Source organism: Gymnogyps californianus, chromosome 2 (assembly GCF_018139145.2).
Source record: "Gymnogyps californianus isolate 813 chromosome 2, ASM1813914v2, whole genome shotgun sequence".
Classification (NCBI taxonomy): domain Eukaryota; kingdom Metazoa; phylum Chordata; class Aves; order Accipitriformes; family Cathartidae; genus Gymnogyps; species Gymnogyps californianus.
Genome location: NC_059472.1, coordinates 157029434 through 157052490, shown reverse-complemented (window position 1 = coordinate 157052490; position 23057 = coordinate 157029434). Strand labels below are relative to the sequence as shown.

The 23057-nt window shown below is 34.2% G+C and overlaps 1 protein-coding gene across 3 annotated transcripts in view; it reads left to right on the top strand.

The window, feature by feature from the left end:
• Window positions 1-20648, top strand: part of DYNC2I1 (dynein 2 intermediate chain 1) — a 35151-nt gene extending 14503 nt beyond the window's left edge. For 2 of the 3 annotated variants that reach the window (XM_050891085.1, XM_050891083.1), the window contains 17 exons: window positions 715-792; window positions 1984-2176; window positions 3894-3996; window positions 6798-6927; window positions 7460-7571; window positions 7944-8038; window positions 8361-8490; window positions 9376-9548; window positions 10102-10264; window positions 13055-13168; window positions 14085-14146; window positions 15225-15276; window positions 16554-16614; window positions 16868-16964; window positions 17221-17352; window positions 18872-19095; window positions 20214-20648. In XM_050891085.1, the coding sequence (XP_050747042.1) occupies window positions 715-792; window positions 1984-2176; window positions 3894-3996; window positions 6798-6927; window positions 7460-7571; window positions 7944-8038; window positions 8361-8490; window positions 9376-9548; window positions 10102-10264; window positions 13055-13168; window positions 14085-14146; window positions 15225-15276; window positions 16554-16614; window positions 16868-16964; window positions 17221-17352; window positions 18872-19095; window positions 20214-20385 (2091 nt within the window). In that variant the 3' untranslated portion in view covers window positions 20386-20648. Of the gene's footprint in view, window positions 1-714; window positions 793-1956; window positions 2177-3893; window positions 3997-6797; window positions 6928-7459; window positions 7572-7943; window positions 8039-8360; window positions 8491-9375; window positions 9549-10101; window positions 10265-13054; window positions 13169-14084; window positions 14147-15224; window positions 15277-16553; window positions 16615-16867; window positions 16965-17220; window positions 17353-18871; window positions 19096-20213 lie in introns of all 3 variants that reach the window. The other variant, XM_050891084.1, reaches the window with a different exon arrangement.
• Window positions 20649-23057: the final 2409 nt, after the last annotated feature.

Sequence of the window (23057 nt, the reverse complement as noted above, 5' to 3'; positions counted from 1 at the left end):
GCTATTGAAGGAAAAGGCTGACTAAAGTTTGGATAGATAGGTGTGTGTCATTTTAAGCTTTATGTTTGTTTGGGGTACATGTTGGGGTATTTAAATGGCATTATTTTAATCAAGTTCAATAAGCTAGAGAAAGGCAATTTCTTGGAAGTTATTTCAGCGATGCCATAAATCTTATTCCATGTAAATACAGTAGAGGATTCAATGTTAACGAAATTATTTATGTATAAAAATATCTTATTTTCCTGTTGTATCCATGTTTCTGTTTTCTTGGTTCCAACATCTGCACTATTTTATTAACAGATTGAGTCCCCCAGTATAACTTAGGTATAGGGATAATTTTGTCTAATCCTTGAAAAAGTAGAACAGTCTTATTTTGTTGTTACACCATCATAAGAGGTACTGTATACTATTGAAATTATAGGCAACACAGCAGTTTTTGTCTTTCCCAGTAAAAATACTGGTGGGAAAACAGTTGGTCTTCCCAAGATAGGGTTGAGTTCTGTTTTGTCTTCCTGTGTTACTAAGTCAGTAATTATCACTTGTTAATACACTTTTATTTATATTTCTAAACTGAATTTGTTGTATGTTTGCTTGAAAATGTAGAAATATCTGAGAAGCACAACTATTCATCTATCTTTATGCTAAGATTTCACAGATAAAGATTGAATTTTTTTGTAAGATTATTTAACAGTTTCATTTATTTTTCTCACTTAGGAAATGAAAGATACATGCATCTATAATTCAGACATGGGTTTTGATAACTTTTCAGCAAATTATGAAGATGATTTTGAAGTAAGTAAAAGCATACAATTGTCCTTTTGAAGTAATTCTCAAGTATTGATAGTGATTAACTTTATTCACAGAAATAAAAATTACAGGATGTTACATGGTTTTTACTTATTCTTTTTTGGTGACTGTGACCTTAACTTGGCTAAGAGTAGATAGTGAGTAACTAAAATATTATGTAGAAACTCTCTGCTATATATTTACTTAGTTTTCATCAGGGGTTGGGAACCAACTTTTTCTTTTGAGTTGAAGTCTTCACAAGATGCTCTTTCTGTCTTCTTGGAATTTCAATTTTTTAAATGATTTTCTGTGAAAAATGCTGAATTTTTAAAATAATGGGAGCAAATAATCAATTTCAGGAGGAAAAAAGTGTCATTGTTTTTCATTGCAAAAATATCATAGAAAAAAGTGTTGACACACAGCACTAATTTGTTTAATTGAACTCTCTTACTTTTAGCTCTCTCTTGTTTACTTTAAAGTTATTAAGATAAAAGAGTGTGTTGAATGTGCTCGTTGCTAGCTGAACCAGCTGCTACTTTGTTCAGCGAAGCTAGAATTCATCTCCACTTATGCTGGGAGTGATGTCCACTGTTGAGCTGTTCACTATAGTAGCCCATTATCATTCAGTGGAGAGAAATGAGCACGTTTAAGACTTGTTCGTACATTTGTGTTAGCTGATTATTTTAGCATGAGATGAATTGTCTTAGTTAAGAGAATTATTGAAGTATGAGCTTTATGCATGGACTTGCAAACAGATAGCGTGGTAGTTTAGTAAATTTGAGCCTGCCATTGAAGGGCAGCTTGAATTAAAACTATCAAACAAACAACTTTATACATCTATGAAGCATTTATGCCACTGAACACTGTCATTTTATTTCTTTAAAGAACACATAATTCACCTAAACATATAGTTTCTACTTTAAGATATTTTAAAAAAAAAGGAATCTATTCTGGGCACTGAAGAACACCCCTGTGGGATTGTCTTCTCTTGATAAAAATTACCGCACAATCAAGACATGCCATTTTCTTTCTATCAAACAGTTATTTTAAAATGCCTTTCAGTCAGAGGATTTATAGCCATCTGTATGAGAATTTTATTTTTATTTTGACAGCATTTTATAATTTCTTAAAAAGATCTTGAAAAATACATCTATAATCCATGTTTATTAGTTATTGAAAGTCCTGTTACTTTTAAAGGATTATGAAGATGATTTTGATGATGAAGACAAAAGTGGTGAAGAAAGAGGTACAGAAGAAAACCTAGGAGAGATTCCATTTTCCAGAACATCAGAAATTGAAGAAATTCAAAGAGCAATTAGTGCAGAAAATGATAGAATTTGTACTTCACTGCCAAAGAAGATTGAAAATGAAAAAAAGGAACCAATCATGGGTATGTGACTAGATGCTAGCCTTTTTTTATTAAATGTATGAATAACACATACAACGAGTAAACAGGCCACTTTTTCTAGAAGTCTGCCTAGAGGCAGAAATCTGGTCCTCTGGATGAGTCACTTAGGTTTGTGGGTAAGTACTGTAACTTTCACATTGCTAAAGAATGATTCAGAGGCATTACTAATCATTTAAAATGTGAAGTATAAAAATTTACAGACTGACATTTAGTATGTCTTATTTTGGGTAAGAGGAGGATATGAGAGTCTGGATTTTGAACAGTTTGGGGCTTCCGGTGACATTAATTCGCCTTTTTCTTTTAAGCAAAGTTGAAGCCACTGCTCTGGTTGGGAAGGCGAGAGAAATACAGATACTACTTAAATATATAGTTCTGTATCACTTTTAAAATTAAGTTTTTTTTCTGAAATGTGACTATGGAATTGTTGTCTTGTATTCAGTTGATCTGATACCTGTGAATATATCTGTATATCTGATATACTGTATATCAGATATTGATCTGTATATCAGTTGATCTGATACCTGTGAGTGCCAGATCTACTTATTTAGCTCATTACAGCTGTAGTTCCCCTCTGCACTCTCCACTCATGTGAACGACAGTATAGAATCGTTGTGCAAAAGAATCTTAAACAGCTTTTTACTCTAGTTCATACAAAGTTTGTACAGTCACAGAAGAACAGCATGGAGTTTCTCTGAGTCTTTACAGTATCAATAGATTGTCGGTTAAGTAGTCATTGCAAGTCAGAACCAGTATACTGTAATATGAATTTCTTCTTGCAGAATATTTATGCAGTTATTATTATTTTTCTGATAAACAGTATGGAATCAATAAAAGAATCCCATTAATGCTATAGACCTAATGAACAGGATGGAATTCTAATATAGAATCAGATTTTTAAATTCTGAATTGTAGCACTTAGTACTTTATTGTAAATTACACAACACTCTCTTTTTTGATGAAGTTTTGATCTTGTTTGGTTAATACGGTTTTTGATCATTGTGGTAATGACTTTTAGAAGTTTAAAAGCATTTCACAAGTATTATCTAAAAAGGCAGTCTTTGTCTGAGGAAGTGAAACACCATTGGTCCTGACTGGAAGTTGGATATTAAGGTCAGTTAGCTACCACCTAATCAGGAAAGGGAGTAAAATCGACATGACATCAGATATTGTAGTTGTTCCATTAACTGTGGCTTTCAAAGCAACAGTTTTCAATGTTTTGCTTATTCATCCAAGGGCATCAGTTAAGCTTGCATTGATGAGGTTCTCCACTAGCTGTAGTGATGAATTCTTATTTAGAGGTGTAGCATGCACATGGTGTAGTCTGTGTGAATTTGATATGATTTTTAGAATTGGTCATAGAGCGTTTTACTGTATACAAGGGAACAAGGGACCTGCTAATGGCAGGAGAAAGAAAGAGGCACTTTCTGCATCATAGTCTTCTAAAATAAAAATTACAATGGTCAGTCATTTTGAATTGATTGGTAAAGGACCATAATAAGGGAAAAATGCTGGCCTATTACTGAAGTTAAGAAGCTTATTGTACTGATAACTGTGCTAGAGTACATTGTGTAATGTGCAAACTAGTAACTTTTGGTAGCTGTGTCGTAATAAATCTGTTGCTTTTTAGACTTACCGCTTTACATTTTAATGCACTGTAAAGTGTGAATTATAACACTAACAATGTTTTATAATATCACAGAAAGGCAATACCCTTCTGTCAGAAACTCTTTTTGTGGAATATTCATGGATTTTCAAATGGCAAACCAACGACAAAGTAGCCGAAGTATGGCTAGTAAGCAGAAGTAAGTGTATTTTAAATAATCCACACGAAATGGCAACTCACTATGTGAGATGAAATTTTTTCATTATATTTGAAATATGTGAAGTTTATAAACTTAAGGCTTTTAGAGTCAGATATTATTTTGTAAGCTAACAGTAATTAGTTCTTAAGTAAATATAATTTACAGGCTTTGCTACATGTCATTTGATAACAGAAATTTATCTATATATCTGTTTGTGTATCATTTTATTACAGAATGAGTTGCCAGGATGGTCATTTCTTTGTGTGATTCTTCAGTCACTTAATTAGATATTGACCTATATTACTAAACAGCAAGCCTTTTAACTGCTCTCAGGGCTCTCCAGAACTGTAATTTCTTGAAATAGTCAAGACTGTATGGTACATGGTGTTGCCAAAATAGCAATAACACCAGTTGGTGTAAAAACATGTTATTACTGATGTAAAATTGATCTAGATTTGAGACCTCTAAGGCAGCTCTGTATTAAAGAAACAAATTGATGCCTGTTTCTTGTGGAACTTGCCAGGAGCTCCAGATTTATCTGAAGCACTGTATATATCTTCAATTTTCTGTTACATTAATTGGACGCATAAAGCAAGAATATTAAATTTTATTGATAATACTAGATTCCACTGTGTTGTGGCTGCACATCAGTGGCTAATCTTCACATAAGGGAGATTTTATTGTCTAGGCTAATTCACCTTGCCTAAATTTATATGCTCAATTCTTATGCAAGTTCATTGTCTAGGGTTCCTCTAGAGAGCGGAGACAGATTAGGAAATTCAGGAAGGCATCTCTCTGAAGAATTGCCTTCTGACATGTTTGTCAGCCTCTACTGATTATGTACTATGGCTGATTATGACTATGTATATAACTTTGTGTACATGCTAACAACATATATAGCCTGTGAAGATAACTAGCATTTTCATGGAAAGAGAAAGGGTTTGTGGAATTTAATGCTGTGATAATACATTGCTACCAGTAAATAGACTGAAAGCATCCCATAAATGAGCTGTGGCACTATGGAGTTCTAAGTATTAATATGAGGCTTATTAGTTTATTTTAAGGATTTGTCTGCATGTATCATTAAGATTTGTAACTAGGAAGCAACTTTCATATGTTTGAATTAGATCTCAGCAATCTGTGCCCACAATATTTGTGAAGAGGTGGTGTATTACGAAGTAGAAGTAAAAATAAAATGTGGGTAAGAAAATGCAATAGATGTCATCAAGTAACAAAAAGGAGATGTGAAAATTGTCCTTACGCATAAAGAAAAATCCAGCCTAAAATACTGGAGGAGAAATTCCAGCTCATGTTGCTCTAGTCTTTTCCCTTTTCAAAGACCATCTTAATGAGAAGAAACTGCAACTAGAATATGCATCTGTAAGACTGCTTAGATATGGAATTGCTACAGACCCATAATTGTATCTGGGTTGTATTTATATTAAGTATATTAAAAAAAACTGAAAGTGCGAGAGAGAAAGGGAGACTACAAAAATTTTCTCATTGTAAAGGAATCTATACTATAGCAACAGCATGGAATTAACTTGTAAACAGACATCTGTATGTAATTCAAGCAGTTAACTCTTAAAATAAAATAACAGTTTTATGACATTGAAGTAGATAGATAGTTGTGTGAATTGTGACAAAGATTGACTGTCTTTTCATTATCCACACATCTATACAAGTGGAGTGATAGCAATCTCTTTATAGTTGATAATAAGATCACATAAACGTTTTAGTATCACGTAAATGTTATTTACTTGTCAGAGTAAGATACAGATATGATGGTAGACTCGTTTTCCAATTAAGAATCAAAATATAGTTTTATTTGTGAGCAAAGATGAAAAAATTAAGAATTGAGGTAGGCAGAAAGTAAAAGTATTGAAGGAAGCTGGATAAGGCAGTGAGTTATTTTTTTTTTATCATTCTAGCAAGGGAATTTAGGAAGATGGAAAGATTTGGCCTTTCATAGGACAAAGAGATTCAGGTATCTCAAATACTGTACAATGTGCTACTCTTATTCAAAACAAAAAATACAAGTGGAAAAATACATGGTCTACCTCAATCTCAAGTACTCGTTTTCATACAATTTACATCAAGTCCGATAGTCCAGTAACTGATGTTTTTGGAGGCCTACTTTTTGGGGAAGAGGTCAGTATTCATGTCCACAGGTTATGAATCAGCAATAAATTCATTTCACGTATATATTTAAAGTATATTTTAGGATTGCTGCTATTGTTATTTGTTTCCCTAGTGATGTAAAGAGGTACAAGTTCAGGCAGTCTGTTACCAATGGAGGTCATTCAAAATACATTTGCATAAGTCTAGCAAAACCAGGACATTATAGATGATCTTTATAAAGCATGTACACATATAGGTGATGTAAGTTAATAAAATGAGTTTAGGAGAATTAGCCACCATCCTAACTATAAGAAGAAAGAGATATTCATCTGTTACCTCACAGAACAGCTTTTGAACACTTAGGCAAGATGATCATGCTAGGCTTTGACAGTTTGGGTTTAGTAATAAACCACATAAGTTTGCCATTTGCAATCAGTATTGCATTTTCAAATATGATAATTATCTCAGCATAACATTAAATGAGAACTCATAACAATATTATATGTACTTCTATTGATATATTTTTATCTGTCAATTAATTTTGGTACAGCTTCAATTCGCATACATCAATGGATTGTTAGATCTCTGGTACTCTACAAAATCAGGTTGTTTTTCTTTTGGAATACCAAATACTTGGTCTTAACCATTTTTGTGTTTCTCTCTTGTAATTCATTCTAAAGAAAACGGAGTTCAGAACTTCTCCCACTAATTGATCTGGACTTCTCAGTTAGTTTATCTTTATTGGATTTGCCTCCTGTAAATGAGTACGACATGTATATCAGGAATTTTGGTAAAATGAACACTAAGCAGGTGGGTAACAAATATGTAGTAGTATTTAAATCCTGAAAGTGCTGATTCTTGTTCTGGAAAATAATTTTCCTTACAAAAGAAAGTTACTAAAGCTAATAGGACAGTAAAGTAATAAATTCATAATTTTCATCTCTAAGACTTAATTACCATAAAGCAATGATATCAAAACTTTTGGCCAGACAGGCCATTTCCTTTCTGTGTTAGAAGAGGACTTTCTCATGTTCCTTCCCCATTTTCTAAAGGACTTTCTGTATGTCTGTGGTTCACTGTCCCAAGTATGCTGCGTTTAGTGTTTACGCGTCGTGTAAGACGTTCTGTATTTTTGCAGTAGGTCTAGCGCTCTTGTGTGAAATGTGGTGAAGTGTGCATGCACAAAATACTGATGCTGTGTCAGTATGCTTAGGTCTGAATTTACAAACAGAAGAGGTTGAGCACGTCAGTTTTAAAATGACTACTTAAGTTCTGTTCAGTTATGTGCTGTCATTCTTAGCTGTGTCACCCATATATTGATCACTTTATCTTTCTACTTTAGGCATATGTTCAGTGTAACGAGGACAATCTTGAGAGAGACATTCAGACTGAGGAAGTTGAGATGTTGGAGAAATGGACGCAGCATCCAGGAGAAAGTGCCCTTGTATCGGGAGGTGAAGAACATTTTAATCTTATTCATTTATGGATGTATGCATGTAAACTTTCTCTTTTGCACCCATTAATTGTCAGAATTCGTAGTGTGGCAGGCTGCATCGATAGCACACCGCTGTAGGCACTCTGAATCCCCTTGTGGAGGTGGTGGAGAATAAGTGGCAGAAATAGTTTCTTCCTTCTGGATTGCTGTTTCTGTTGGCAGCAGATATGATTCCCCAACAGATCTTGTTCTTCAGTACTGTTATTTCTGCTGAAGAAAAGTTCATTCCTGCCACTCTCCTCTTGCTTAAAAATTACATTGTTCTTATGGTTTTCTTAATTGATTCGCTTTTGAAGCTTCAAGTTTGGTTTTGGTTTTTATTTTTTCTTAGGTCCCATAAACAGCCAGGATATGTCAGTGAATGGACCTCTAACACCTAAAATTGATTCACAAAGATTAGCAAATTTCCTCCGCTCTGCTTGCCAGGTACACTTATGTACTTAAAATCCCTTATGAGTGGTGTGCATAACTATACAGTGTGATAGATCACTTACAGTACTTGTTCTGACTAATTTAAATAAATTACTTAAGTAATACTCATTATCAGTGAGATTCATCTCTCTGCAAAGGAATGGAACCAGAGCTGTGCAACTTTTGTCTGTAAAGCTATATTTGCGAAGATATAAAATTAACAAGAGAGTTGATAAAGGTTTATTAAATTAGTCCACATACTTTAGAAAGCTACAGATAGCAAAGCTGAAAGATAAGACGACCCTTTTATTTCTGTAAATGTCATTATGTTTGAAAGGTGATTGCTGTTTTGCTAGAGGAAGATCAAGTTGCAACACAACCCAGGTGGAAACTAAGATCTCGACAAACCAGTCTGTCTATTAGTGATAGCTGTTTCCAGTTAAATACTAACCAGCCATTCCTCCATGGTAAGGGAACTTTATTCTACACCTTTTAGTATACAGTGTGAACTCTTCCTTATGCAAAATACCATGCTTTTTGTCATGACTGAAGTGCAAACAGCACATATCAGGATATATAGATGATGTAAAGCCCACTTTTCTTTTAATTACACTTATCTTGCTGTAACTCTGTGCAGATTGGTTTCACACAGGGAACATCAGAGCATCCTAGCTGCTGTGAAACCAGAAATATAGCTGGTGATTAGCATGATATAGGGGTGCCCTGGATGTAATTTCTTGCCCCTGTTGTTGAAGGGCCATCCCAAGGGGTGTAATTTCGTTTAGGCTCTTTATGCTGACACTAGGGCCAAAGTTGCAAACAAAGCAAGGTTATTGAATAGGGAGAATATAGCCTGATATATCTGAACTGCAGTTATATCTTCCCCGTATAAACAGTAGATGTTCAGATGAAAAGAAAAATGAAAAATAAAGCATCTGTAATTATGTTAGGGAGACCTCTTATAACACAAAACCATATGTATTCTAACATGAACACATGAGATGAACCAGAAAAAGCCTGACCTGTGCTGTGTCCTGTTTGAGACTTAGCTTAATTTTCAGTATATATACTGATGTTAGATCAGATTGGCTTGCTTATGCCCAGAATAATTATTCTGTTAACTTCCTGGCTGTCTTCCTTCTTGCTTTCTACTTCTGATTTTTTGGATTCCTTCTCTAGTCCCTCCTTTTTTCTTGTATAGCATCAAAAGCAACCCACAGTTAATAGAAATATTCTTCATAATTGCTCCTTAGCTTCTTTGGTTGTTGCTGTAGCAGCTAAACATGCTTTTTCATTTGCAGTGAGTTTACTTTTTATTTATTTCTTGATTTTTTTTTTTTTTGGTGGTTTAGACCGAAAAATATCCTGCCTATATGTCTCTCAAGTTCAGAGGCAGACACTACTTTCTGTTCACGGATTACGTGAAAAGGCAGGTGTTGGTTTACTGAACAGAAAGAGCATCATATGCGTTTGGAACATCTGGCAGCCCTCCAGTCCTCAGAAAGTTTTAATAGGTGACTCAGAGGTATGTTTTAATAACGTTGTATATTTGCCCATTGAATAAAAGGCTTTATTATGTGTATTTTGTTTTCTTGTCTTGCTGCAAGATATGTCATTCTTTGAGAAACACATTTGAGCTTAGTGAACAAAACACCACTCTCATTCCATTTTGTGCTCCAGTCCTAGAATGTAGTGATGGTCATGGTGTTTTGATTTTTTTTTTTTTTTTTTTTTTTTTTTTAAATTTTGACTCCATTTCATGGTTGAAGAGTGAACGGAAGTAAAACAGCTGGTTCAGATGTTGTCAGGACTTCTCTCTACCCATCACTATCATACAGTTGAATCACCCCCTTCAGCTTTGTGGCAGTAGATGCAGATTACACAACAATTGAAAAGGGAAGGCCTACTGAAAGTCTTGTATCCTACTTCACTTTTAAATAAATTGTTCTTCTGCCACAAACACCTGTAATCTGTCTTTTCTGGATTTGCATGCCTAGGAAGAACAAACATATTTCAGGCTTATCAAATCATTGGCCTTTATCATAATATCAACGATGCATATTTTTGCTGCTTAACAGGTGATATGTTGCTGCTTTAGTCCCAGTAAAACAACATTAGTTTTTGCTGGAACAATAGATGGTTCATTGTTGGTGTGGGATCTTCGAGAAGACTCAAGAATGCACCCTCATATGATGATTAGTGAAACTGACTGGACATTTAGAGTTCCAACATTTTCCACTGGTTAGTATCTATGCATTCTGATTAGTCATTTTGTGGGCAGTGAAACAATTCCACTACTGATTCTTCTAAGAACACTCGTTCTCAGTAGCCTAGTTTAGCCAGTTCAGACATTATATTTAGTCTAGTAAAAATTGCCAATCAGTAATAGCTGTAAAGAAATGTAAGCCAGCTCAATATGCATGAAGCAGTGAGAATAGAGGTGGGCCAGATGTAGGACTGAAGGAGCATTATAATATTAAAATGGACTACTCAACTACTACCTCATCTGAAATCATTAGCCTGGTCAATGTTCGTCATATTATCTCCCTTAATATAACCTACATTTCTTTTTTATCTACATCTAAACACACATATTAGGATTTATTTAAAAAAAAACCAATGTGATTTAATACTGTAAAACACAGTTTTTCAAACGTGTTTAAAGGTTTAAGGTCGCAATCTGTACAAATTGTCACCTAAGTCTTGATGTTTCTGTAAGGTTGCCTGCAAGATACATATCCAAGTGTATACATGCATAACCTCTGTTAGAATCAGTGCAGTGCTACCCTGTGGGATCTGGAGAGCTATTCATCTCTTCCTAATATAGATAGCTGTATATGGTTAGCTGGATTGACTGTATTGATTAGATTTAGTTCACTTACAGATATTATACAGCTGTCTTATATGTAGATACCATTTTAAATGTCTTAATCTTTGGTCTGAATCTCACGCTTACACATTTCTAAAATTTCTCTTATGTAACTTTATCACTTCTGGATTCTGTCTAGATACACTAAAAGTTGAGTCAGGATTGTGTTTTTTTTATTGCTAATTTATCAATTATTGTAGCAATATAAGATCTAGGAATTTCTCATTTTCATTACATATACAACTGTCTTTGATACTATTGGTTCAGCATATATGGAGATCACATCATTGGAAAGGAGTAGTGTATGAAGGCTAAATGTCAGAGGTGATCTATATAAAGGAGTAAGTTGAATTCTAACTTCCGTAGTCAGCAGTCAGTTACTTTTAGTCTTTTGCTGAAGGCATTCTGAAGCTGTGACTAAACTTTGGGGCCCAAAAGCTCTCTGGCTTGATATCTTTAGAAATGTATCAATTGCGTGTTGGAGCAAAACCTGGACATACATTTTTCTGTCATCCAGCTTGTCGCATGAGCAAAATCTCTAGCACTGGGGCCAGTTGGGAGCTATAGCATGCTCTGTCCAGGTTCTTAATGGGAGAGAAGCACGCCTACAAAAAATAACGTGGAATTAATTTGTTGCATTGTTTAGATATGGCCTAAATTAGTGTTGCATACGTATTGGGAAGCCAGAAGAAAGTTTGCTTTTCAAAAGTGCTTGTGGGTAATGTCCTTTCATCCTTTGACATTTTCTTGTCATTGCATTCCTCTTTTTTTCTACACTTCTGATCCCTTAGTATATCATCAAAATAACATGGGCTTTTGTAAATTTTCTTATAATCCATGGCGACAACTTTAAAAGTTACAGAAGTTTTAGGGCATATAACTGACGTACTAGAAGACGCAATCCAAAGTACTTTGCTCTGCATTTGAATTGGTGTAGTATGAGATCCTTACAATTTTATGAATCTGATGGAAATGAATGGATCTTTATGCCTATTACCAATGTTTGTCATTGCAAATTTAAATAGAGGAGCAAGTCATTCATCTTATTGAAGTTTTCAATGTATGTAGTTGTATGTTGAGAGACTGGGAATGAAGTGTACATACCAGCAGTCTGACCCTTGGATTCATCTCAATCTTAGTTATAAATTGGTGCCGTTTTTCTTGGCACTGTATTGTACCCTAGAGTGAAAAATTACACATAGCAATATTTTAAAAATAATTTTATTATTGCAAAATAAGTCCTTCTTTATGTATTTTTCCTTTTTTTGTGTGCAGGTGCTACCATTTAACTTACACTGAGGTATTATTATTTTTCTAAAAAAACCACCACACACATGCACAAAATCCTCTTTTGTTCACAGGTATATCTAATTGCAGTAGCTGTGTTAAAGTAAATATTAGTTGGTTGTTCATAGACTGTTAATTTTTTTTAAGTAGATCAAAGATGCTTGGTATTGTGTTGCACAATGGGCTGGTAGTCAAATGTATGTATACAGTTTCATGTAGTTGCTTATATAAGCAAGCATTTTTTAATGCTGTATACTTAGGAAGCTTTATGCCTTTAGTCTTAAATGAGATTAAGTTCAGTGCACTGAGCAAGTCCAGAAATCAAGAGCATCTGACAAAGAATGCATATTGAAATTGTTCTAAATATATATTTATTTTAAAATGTTATTAAAGGGTAAGTATGTATTTTCTTGTGGTGAATTGTTTGTTTCAGCATATTTACTTTCTATTAAATAATACTCTGTAAGAGTAATTTTTCTTCAATTTTGTCTTTTCTGTAGTAAGCAGTGATTTATTTCTCCCTCTATTATTTACGGAGCTTGAAATTAACATAATTCTTTTCATGGTAACCCTGAAATGGCAGATTTTAATGAAATGTCTGGTACAGTGGCATAAATGGTGCAGCAGTCATTTGGAAAATGAGAAGTAAATACAAATGGTGAAACATTGATTTATCTAGTAGTATTTTGTTAATTTAGGAATCAGTTTGCAGTATTGGATTTGAGATTTTTGCAAAGTAGTTCTTTATGAAGTTGTTATTTGCCATTCTTTCTTTTTAATCGTCATTCTCCCATAAGCTGAAAAGTGATTAGGGTTTTGTTGTTGTTTGTGTTGAAAATAATATAGTGTTTACCTTTCATTATCCTTAATTACAGATGGCATTCTAAACTCGGTAAACCACACCTCTCCTATAGTAGCGGTGGAACCTGTCTCAACTTCTCTCTACACTGATCAGAATTTTGGGTTCTCAAGCCTCTCTTATCAGGAGGGTATGTAAGCTGGTCTTCAAAGCATGAATACGGCTGAGTCTTTCTTTAGGTATCTAGTGAAACAAATATATCATAGCCAAAATCCAGTTTATAATTCTATTCTACCTCAAGTTGTCTGTAGTATCAATTGCATACAACGTTCATGTTTATTTTCTGCTCTCATTTTTATGTAATGTTCATTCAGTGCAGTTTCATATTAAATGTGGGTGCATGCTTGTTATAATGTCTGTTTTCAAGGCAATATTTTGTTCTTTCATGATAAAACAAGTTATCACTCAAAAACTGCCTTTAGAGAAGTCTTAGTACTTCTGTAATGTCTTTAAAGAAATCAGAATGCCTTTAGAGAAGTCTTAGTGCTCCTATAATGTCCAAAAATAACCCTATCTAAAAAAGTGGAGCAACTTGCTTATATCTGAAAGCACTTAAAATATGTGACTGTACTTGGTGGTTCTTCCTGTGCCTTTTGCCTAGTTTTTTTATGACCAACCTTTGCAAAGAAACTTTAATCCTCCTGCGCTCAAATTCTCAGGCAGCGTGCTAGAGGAGACATTATTACTTCCATTGCAGATTTTCACTTTGAAATCCATAGTAGTCCAAAGAAATGTGCTGCATATTGCAGGTTTTACAAGATTTCTTCTATTGCACTTCATGGTCTGTTCCAAAGTCCATGCAGAATCCAGACATTTTAAAAGATGCAGACAGAAAACATCTGCCTATCTGGTAGGACAAACTGAACATACTAGTTTCATGCCTTTTTCTTCTTTGGTGGAATTAGGGCACTTTCCCTTTTTATGCAGCTGAGAGGATCATAAAAGTTTCAGAGAATGTATTAACCTAGGAAATGTTTCAAATCCTTTGATATTGTTCAGGATGAAGGTCAGTGTATGAATATAAATTGTTACTATTCCTTCCATAGAAACATCAGGCCCTCCATTTCAGATAGCTTCAATGGATGAAAATGGAATCCTCAATATGTGGGTGAGTAATATATGAATGAAAAGAGACAGTATCATGTGTTGGAATAATAAAATACTTCTTCAAATATAGCAACCCAAATCCAGGATTTCTGATGAGAATTTCCTCCCTGAAAAGTACAGTACCACTAGCCATTCTGTTGGAATTCTCCTCAAAATTTTTGACCTGACTCCCTAATGCCATGATGTTATCCTTAGGCAAAACTATTAACAGGTACATGAATTCATGAAAACAGGCAATCAGTAGTTCTGCTTCATAGGAATATGTTCACGTATTTGTATTAATTGAATATAGACCTCAGTCCTCTTTCAACCACATACTTTATTTTATTTGAATCACAGTGGTGTCAGAGACTGTACTGAATGTATGTGAGAAATGACATTCATAATTTATATATAATAAATGTTCAAGAGGTAAAATGCAAAAATCTGTGGATAAGATTACCCTGCCTAAAATATGACAGGCAGGTAAGCACCAGGTCTGTTGCTCTTAATTACTGTTCTGACAACTCTTCTTTCTATCCGATGTTGTCAGTCTTTTTCTGATGCAGCTTTGGCCCAGCTGCTGAACCTGTTGTTTGCATCTGAACTGATATTGCTTAAGGAACTGAATGGCTCAGTGAATAACAGGGGGATAAAAGTATTTCTCTTCTGTTTCACTAGTTAAGTCCCTTAAAGTTCTAAGTAACTTTAGTAGCAACAGATTGAGGCCAAATGATCTACCCTTTCTACTTCATGAATAGTGAAAAGCACAGGAAATGTGTTACATTTCCTTATTTGGGGGTTTAGGGTGGTTTTTTGTGACCAACCAAACCAACAAGATGCCAACTAGCGATTAAGTGTAGAATGTAACTTCCCATATTCTGCTTTCCAGCAGGGAACATCCAGCAGGCATGTGAGGCTATTTTTAGCATTGCAGACATTGACAGGGGATAGGCAATCTACGTGTAATCATTGTAATGTTACGCCTACCTATTTAAACGTTCCTTTAGAGTTATGTCATACATTATTACAACTAGTTAAAAACCTTTGAAGTCTGGTAAATATTTGTTGCTTATTAATGTTAAATATTGACTTTTCAGGTAGTTGTTGAATTACAAAAAGTGGATTTAGCTGGTTCACAAACTGATTTAGGTGAGTACTGTACATTAGAGGTAGAATAAAGTGCTTGAGTTTTGAGATTATGAAGTTAGAAGAGAGAGGAAGAGTCAGTGATGACAAAAAATAGTTTAGAAGAAGGCAAAATCACTGAGGAAAAGATTCATTCTGAGTAGGACATATATCTGATATTTGGGGTTATTGGTTAGTTATCATGAGAGTTATTTTCACTGCTATCTGAATCTCATCTGCTGATTCTGTATTGGTAATTGCCACCAGAAAACCACATTTCTTATAATGTCAAAGCAGTTTTCTGTGTCCTCAACAGCTTTTTTTCGAAGAATATGAGATTTTGTGTCCTTCTCGGTCCTCCTCTTCTTTAGTTTTATAATGCTTTTGTTGTTGCCTATATCTACATTTTGCTAATTGTCCTGAAAGTTCTCTTTTGGGTAAGGTACTTAATTTAGTGTGAGAAAAAAGTTTCCATGAAAAAAGTAAAGAACAAAGTCCATTCAGCCCTTTTTTGAGTTATGTGAATGAAGAAAATTACATTTTTTGTTCTTTGAACAAATTTAGACTTACATACTTACCTAACTGGAAAAGGCTGTGATTAAAATCCTGATACATTTTAAAATACATATATAAACAATGAAGTAATGCTAACAAACTAGAAGTTTTGATCAATTTTCTTGTTGATAAGCTCGTGTGCAATGTCTGGCTATATTAAGCTGCTAAAGCTGGGTATTATGTCTGTGGAGAGGTACATTTTAAAGCTATGGTCGTGTGTTTTACTCTGTGTTTTATGGTCAACACAGTTTTACTGCCACCAGCATTCATTTTTTTCCTGTTCAAAAAATTCTTGTGTTTGAAGGATTTGAATTATTTATGTTATTCTCTACTAACAAGTAACATAGACCAACTTTATGGAAGCATTGTTACAGTCTCTCATTACTATAATTCATTGTCAAAGATCCAAGTATCATAAATGTGTATTTTCACAATTGATAGAATTGGGTTTTATAGAGTGATATTACAGGATGTTATATGCATACTGTAAAACTAAAAGAAACATGTAATCATGTTTCCCTTTGTCCTCTTGATTTCTGTCAGATTACAACTCTTCAGATTTGAATTCTGAAGTAAATAGTTCTAAATGATGTAAGATTCTTACATATCAAAAGCTATATCTACAATAAACAATTTAATTATGAAATATTCTTTTACTTACTAACTTAGGTTTTAATTTGATGATAGCACTTTCTTAATGCAAAGAGCTTAAATCAATTTAAATAATTATTTTTATATAATTTTAGGTTTAATTCCTGGAGGGAAAGTGAAGTTAGTACATAGCTCTACTATGGAATTGAATAACAGGTAAGAAAACAGGGGCATTTAGATTTTACATGTGTATCTCACAAAGCCAATTTTTCCTATACTTTATTAATTTTCTGTTATGCAAGATATATTTAACAATAGTTTCATTAGTTGTTTGGGGTTTTTTTAATATACACTTCTTCCTAGAGCTAGTCATAGACATTTTAAATCAAGAGTTTCGGTATGTACTTGCATAGCTTTAGGAGACAACTTCCCGTATTTATGTCATCTTTTACCTTTATGTTTTTCCTAGCCTTTTCCCAAAGGATGTGCGACAGAGAATGCCCCAGACACTGGCTATTAAATTTCTGTCTTCTAATCCTAATCATTTCATTGTGGGAACAAACATTGTGAGTAATGTGCTGAAATTCATCTCATTGTTATTTTTTGTTTTGGAAGCTGCCCCATTTACTTGGAATTTTACCAGTAAACTGTATACAAAATTTATAATTTGAGACTGTTATTAAAATCTGTTAGCTATTAAAATTTGTTAGCTATTAAGGATCTTTTAAGGTAGCAGCTCTGTGAATTATTTAACTTTTTCTTGTAATACTGGTGATGCAATTTTTTGTTTTGTTTAATTCATTTTCTTTATATTGTTCATAGGGGCTGGTAGGCCATGGTACAAGACATGATTTAAAGGTTTTGCCAAAGCTATTCAGACCCCAGGAGAGCGGACTGAGATCAATAAGCATCAATGCAATTGATTTCTTCCCTTTTGGAAAGCCACTATTTTTGGTATGAAAACATTTTAATATAATACAAGTTTCATTTTTTAATTACTTACCAAGGGAGGATTTCTAATTTGACGTATTTAACGAGATGTGATAGTTGATTTACCTCACTAATTCCAATCTGCCATGAAGGATGACAACAAATCTTGTGTCCTGGTATTTGAACTTTGCTTATGTAAAAGGTGGACCATCTGGCTTACAGAAACAAATGGCAATCTCACTTCAGCCTTATAACTTACTCTTTGTTTTTGCTGAAACTCAGCATTGCAAGCAGGTCTTCTGCTGTTAATGAAGCCTCAGCTGTTTCTCACTCTTATCATACATGTCTTAGTGACATAATCATTTCGGAGACAAAATATCTGTATTGCTGTGAAATAAAGGTCTGTGAGGCAGCTGTGGGCATTCCCTCCTTTCATTTCCTCTCCACATCAGGCATACCCTGTGGTCAGGTGCGTTCAAATCTGCCCTCAGCAGTTCATATTGACACACTCACTGTTTGTCTCCCTTGTGAAAGTTTATTCAATGCAAGTTGAATCTAACTTTGGTAGGATTTTCCATCTGCTTACCTTTGCATATATTTGTACTTGATCCTCTCTTAAAAATGCTTTCTTTCTAAATTTGCCATGATTTACATGACTTCGTTGGGATCGCCTGAGGTATAAAATGAATGTGTTTGGCTACAGTGTACACATTTTGTGTCACCTTTGCACAGTCAGAACTTTCTTTTACCAGTGTGGATGTTCTTACCTTTTTCCCAAATGCATTTATTTAGAGTGATACTGACTTCTACAAGTTCATATCTGCAGAGTCCTTTTAAATGTAAGCACAATTTGCAGAGTCACTGTAAAAAGTCATCATAGTTTGAAAATTCTAGGAAGTCTTCCTGATGTAGAGGTGGCCTAGGGTAGTAAGAATAAGTTATTTTCTGTTTTCATAGAATAGTTTCTTCTGTACCTGGATTAGAGCAAACTTGTAAATGTTATACTAGGCAAGACAAAGGTTATAAGAAAATATCTGGAAGCAGTGATATCTGCCTGTCTTTGGATTTAGTTGTTCATTATGAATCAGTTTAATATCATTATACTGTTAAGCACAGCCTGTCCTACTGAAAGCTATTCTTGGTTTTACAGATTACATATGTCACTAAGTAGCTGTCTGAATTGATCTCTAGGCTCTGACCTTGCCCCAGTTCAGACTGCTGTCAAGTTGTACTGAGTCATAGTATTAGTGAAGTTGATAGTTGAGAACTTTTTTTAAAATAGAAAATTAGGACTTCAGCCCAGGATTAGTGGATTAGATTACTCTAGTATGCTCAATACAGAGTTACTGCTTTTGAACTCAAAATTACATTAAAAGTTAAAATCCAGATAGTCCATAGAGTGAGGTATGAGAGATATGTGCCACTTGAGTCAGATAACTAATTTTATTTGTATGGTTGATATTCTCAAGAATTGAATTGCAGTTTTTATTTTGCTTAGTTTGTTTTGTTCCCAGGAAGTATTTTCTTTTTGACTACAATATAGGTTGGCTGTTCAGATGGAAGTATTAGATTACACCAAATGACATCAGAGTATCCCCTCATGCAGTGGAATGACAGTACAAATGGCCAGCCAATTATTGCCCTGCAGTGGGCTTTAACAAGACCTGCTGTGTTTTTTGTCCTGGATGCATCATCTAATATTTACATTTGGGATCTTCTGGAAAATGATTTGTTGCCTGTGGCAAAGCAGACTATTCCATCAGAGAAGTAAGTACATTACATTACTCTCTTTTTAACAAAATATTATTATCATCTACATTTTGATTAGAGTTTGGATGGGTTTTTTTGCTTGACATTAAATGTTCATTAGAATTTGCTTTTCTAACTGTATTTTTTTAAACTGTTGGAGGCGTGGATAGAGACTATAGCAAGCTAAATTTCAGTTTTTCCGTATTTACTTATTATTTTATACAGTCTGATAAAGGAGAAATAATGTTAGTATAAATCAAAATGAGGTATAGTGTTACCAGATCGGACAGATGTCTGTACATGGAGCAGTTGCTGTTTATATGAAGAGAAAAATTTTGTTCCCACTAAAATCACTGGACTGTTTAAGTTCAAAGATAGCTTTGCTGGATCAGGATCAACACCTAAAATAGGCAAGATGTTGGACAACATTTTAAAATGCCTGTATATAGTATGGTTACCAATATAAAGAAATATATTGTGTTCGTTGTCACAAAGTAAACAAGAATATTTTTGGCTAGCACATATTCACCAAGACTAACATCAGGGTAGTCTCACAATACTGTTCCTGTAGTCAGTGTAGAGATCTGGGTATCCTGTAGACTGATGCAGAAAAACAGTTTAATTTAGCCTTTCTGAATTATAGTCTTGAGGATTCTCCCTGATGGGAGCCCTACTGGGAGACTCTGTCTTCCCTAGGCTTAAGGTAGTCTTGGTGAATATCCCTCTAACTGAAAGTTTTCCTTGTAGCTTTGTAAACTATAGCAAAGTGCTGCTAGTTTTGGGAGAAAATAATACAATTTTTAAAGTTGTACACTGTACTGGAAAATACCATAAAACATAGTTCATTTTTACAAGCTTGAAATAATTTTTAAGTCATGATTAGAAATTCATGATGGAACAGGAGAACCCCTGTGAACAGGGGAAGAATTGCCTGTTATATTTACATTAAATTATTGCAACTGGTGAAAAGCTGAAGAACATGCTGGGATTTGAAATAGTGAGGAATATTACACTGTGATGAGCAGAAAAAAGGAATCATTTAGTCAACTATAACGTGCTAAAAACACATTTGAAAACACCAATTTCTATTAATTTTGCCTCTATTAAAAAACACTCTGCCGTTCTTTTAATTTCAGTGTTGTAACTATGGCTCTACTGGGAGAACCAGAAAAAAGAAACGGATTGTTAGGCATTGCGCTGGCCAAAGAATCTGGACAGATAGACATTCAGTATGTAAAGAAGAAGTGGGCATTACCTCAGCCTGAGGAATCTGAAAAACTACAGTTGATTTTATTGCAGTCTTTTTAGAAACACTACACCTATCTGGGTGTACAAGTTATTGCAAAATATTTAGATTATTTTTGACTGCAATTAAAAGATTTATAATGTAACTTTGTATTTGTATATAACTTGTATATATTTTAAAGAATATCAGTACAATATTTCAGCTGAAACGATATATTTTATCATAAAAATGACAGAACCAAATTTAGCATTAATGTACTCAAAAAGATGATGAACTGTATTTCATTATTGGAAGTACTCTAGATGTATATATTTTTTTACAAATACTGAAAATATATTCCTATAAATTACACTGCTGTTTCTCATTATTCTGCTCTGAAGTAAATGATAGCAATCCTTTGTCTGGTGAGCATAAAGTTGTGCCTCTGTATAAGCAACCTGAACATATGGAGCTTTCTACCTCGGGGCCTTTTACATACTAACACTTGGTAAAACTTTCTTATATCTACCTAAAAACATTATGCAAACGTATCAGAATACAAGTTTACATTGCATGATATCTTACTTCTGATTTTGACTGTGAAACTTTGCAAAAGGAATACCTGACTAACTCAAGTTGTTCTGATATGTACACTACCTGTTTGGATCAAACTATGTAAATAATATGCCAGTGAGATTTACTGAAATTCTAAATCCTTTGGATTTCTGATATAAAACAGAAAATACTGACCTGTTTAATCCTGCAAATAATTTCCAAAGCTCTTGTTGCGAGGAAGAGGATAGTTGTCTGTAATATGATACCAATTTTTGTACACTATTGGTAAAGTTCGGACCAAGACCAAGCACTGAAAATGTCTTTAGCTTTTGTAGCCTGACAACTTTGATTTAAAGATCATGAGGAAAACCATGATTAAATGAACACAGATTCAGGGGAAAAAGGACAACTGGAAGACAATGTGTTCAGAGTTTAGTGAACATATATTTAAGATATGTACCATCTCCTTCTAAAATAGACTGAAATAATTTGTGAATTCTAATTAATTCATTGCAAACATTTTTCTATGTAAATTGTTACTTAAATTGAGCAAACTCAAAGTGGCCACATGATGGTGCCAAGTCACAGCAGTAAAAAATGAGTGCCTTATATAAACAACATACACCACTTCAGGAGTGAATCTGTTGTAGTCCATTGCACATTCCCCTTTCCTCAAAAGCACCGGCTATAATCCAGAGAGCCCGACGAACTGTCGGAGAGATGCATATTTCAGAGATCATTTTCACTATCCTAGTTCCCTGGTCAGCCATAGATTGTCTTTTTTTTATGTGCATAAACACAAATGACTCTCCTCATCTTCATTGTTGGGTTTATATGGTAATAATATACACTGAAAGTTAAATTAGAATAGCTTTAGTAATCCAGATAAAGAAGAAATGGCAGGTACTTTTCGCAGTAAGGTAGCAGAGCATCACTACTGAGACCCACAGTAAAAAACCAAACCCAAATCTCTCACTCTTTCCCTCTCAAAGACAGACACACACTCCACCACTCCCTCCCCCCAATTTAAGATCAAAATTAAGCTTTGAAATTATAGTAGTCTTCTGAAAGAAACTTCTTTCTTACTATCGTTTCATCACTTTCAGGACTTACCATCCTGAATTTTCTTACTGCACCCACTTCTGTACACGGAAACTGTAAATAAAGGGTTGGGTTTTTTCTGCCTTGTGCTGTGTGCAGTGGTGGTGGGCTTTTTTCCAATGTGCAAAAAGGAAAAAATAGTCTCAACCTTCACACAGAAGTACCTGTTGCTACTTTTGAGCTGCTGTTGATAGGTATGCCTGAATTCAAAGATGCAAATATTTTAGGCCAGTTATGCTTCTACTGCCCGGAGAGCTGAGTGTGAGTCAGTTCCTGCCCTGGGCCTATGTTTCTTGCCTAAAAGATTAATTTTCTCTCTTGAACTGCAAACAAATGTAATAATATAGATGTATCCTATGCTGACAGTTGCTGTTAGGAGAACGTGAGGAAAAAATGTGTAGAAGTTGCTGCTCTTTTGCATGTTCTCTCACTGGGTAAATGCAGACCATTAGAGTGACGCTCCATGTAAGCTTAGCAGTTGCATGTATTGATGTAACCATTTTTGAGCGTATATCTGATCAGAAAAGTGGGAGGTATTGGTAGGCTGCAATACAAGGAAAGCATTCCATGCATAAGGACTTACAAAACTGTTTCAAACAAAATATTTAATTTTCCATCAGCTACTTTTAATGGTTGTCAAGTCTATATTGTTAACATAAGATATTGGATTTTACGCATGTTTCATAAGAAAGCAACAACATGATTAATTAAAAATGAAACCCTGTATATGAAAGGAAAAAAGTTCACTGTTAATTCCAAAGTATTTTCATATCCATATCTTTTTTACCGGTAGCTCTGATATGTGTGCATATGCACACACATTCTATTGAATGATCTTTATATAGGATGTAAATACTACCATCATGAAACATTTAAAATAGCCCCAATAAATATATTTTTTCCCACCTGTGGGCAATTTTGGAATACGTATTCTTAACAGCATGAACTGTAGTTAAAATTAACTGACCCATATAATACAGACTTACCATTCAAATGATATAAAAGTTAAATCACTATCTATCCATATTAATAACTTACAAAATATAACCTCTTGCTCTTAAGCCAACAAATCCTGGCAGCAAGGCTGAAAAATTTTAAA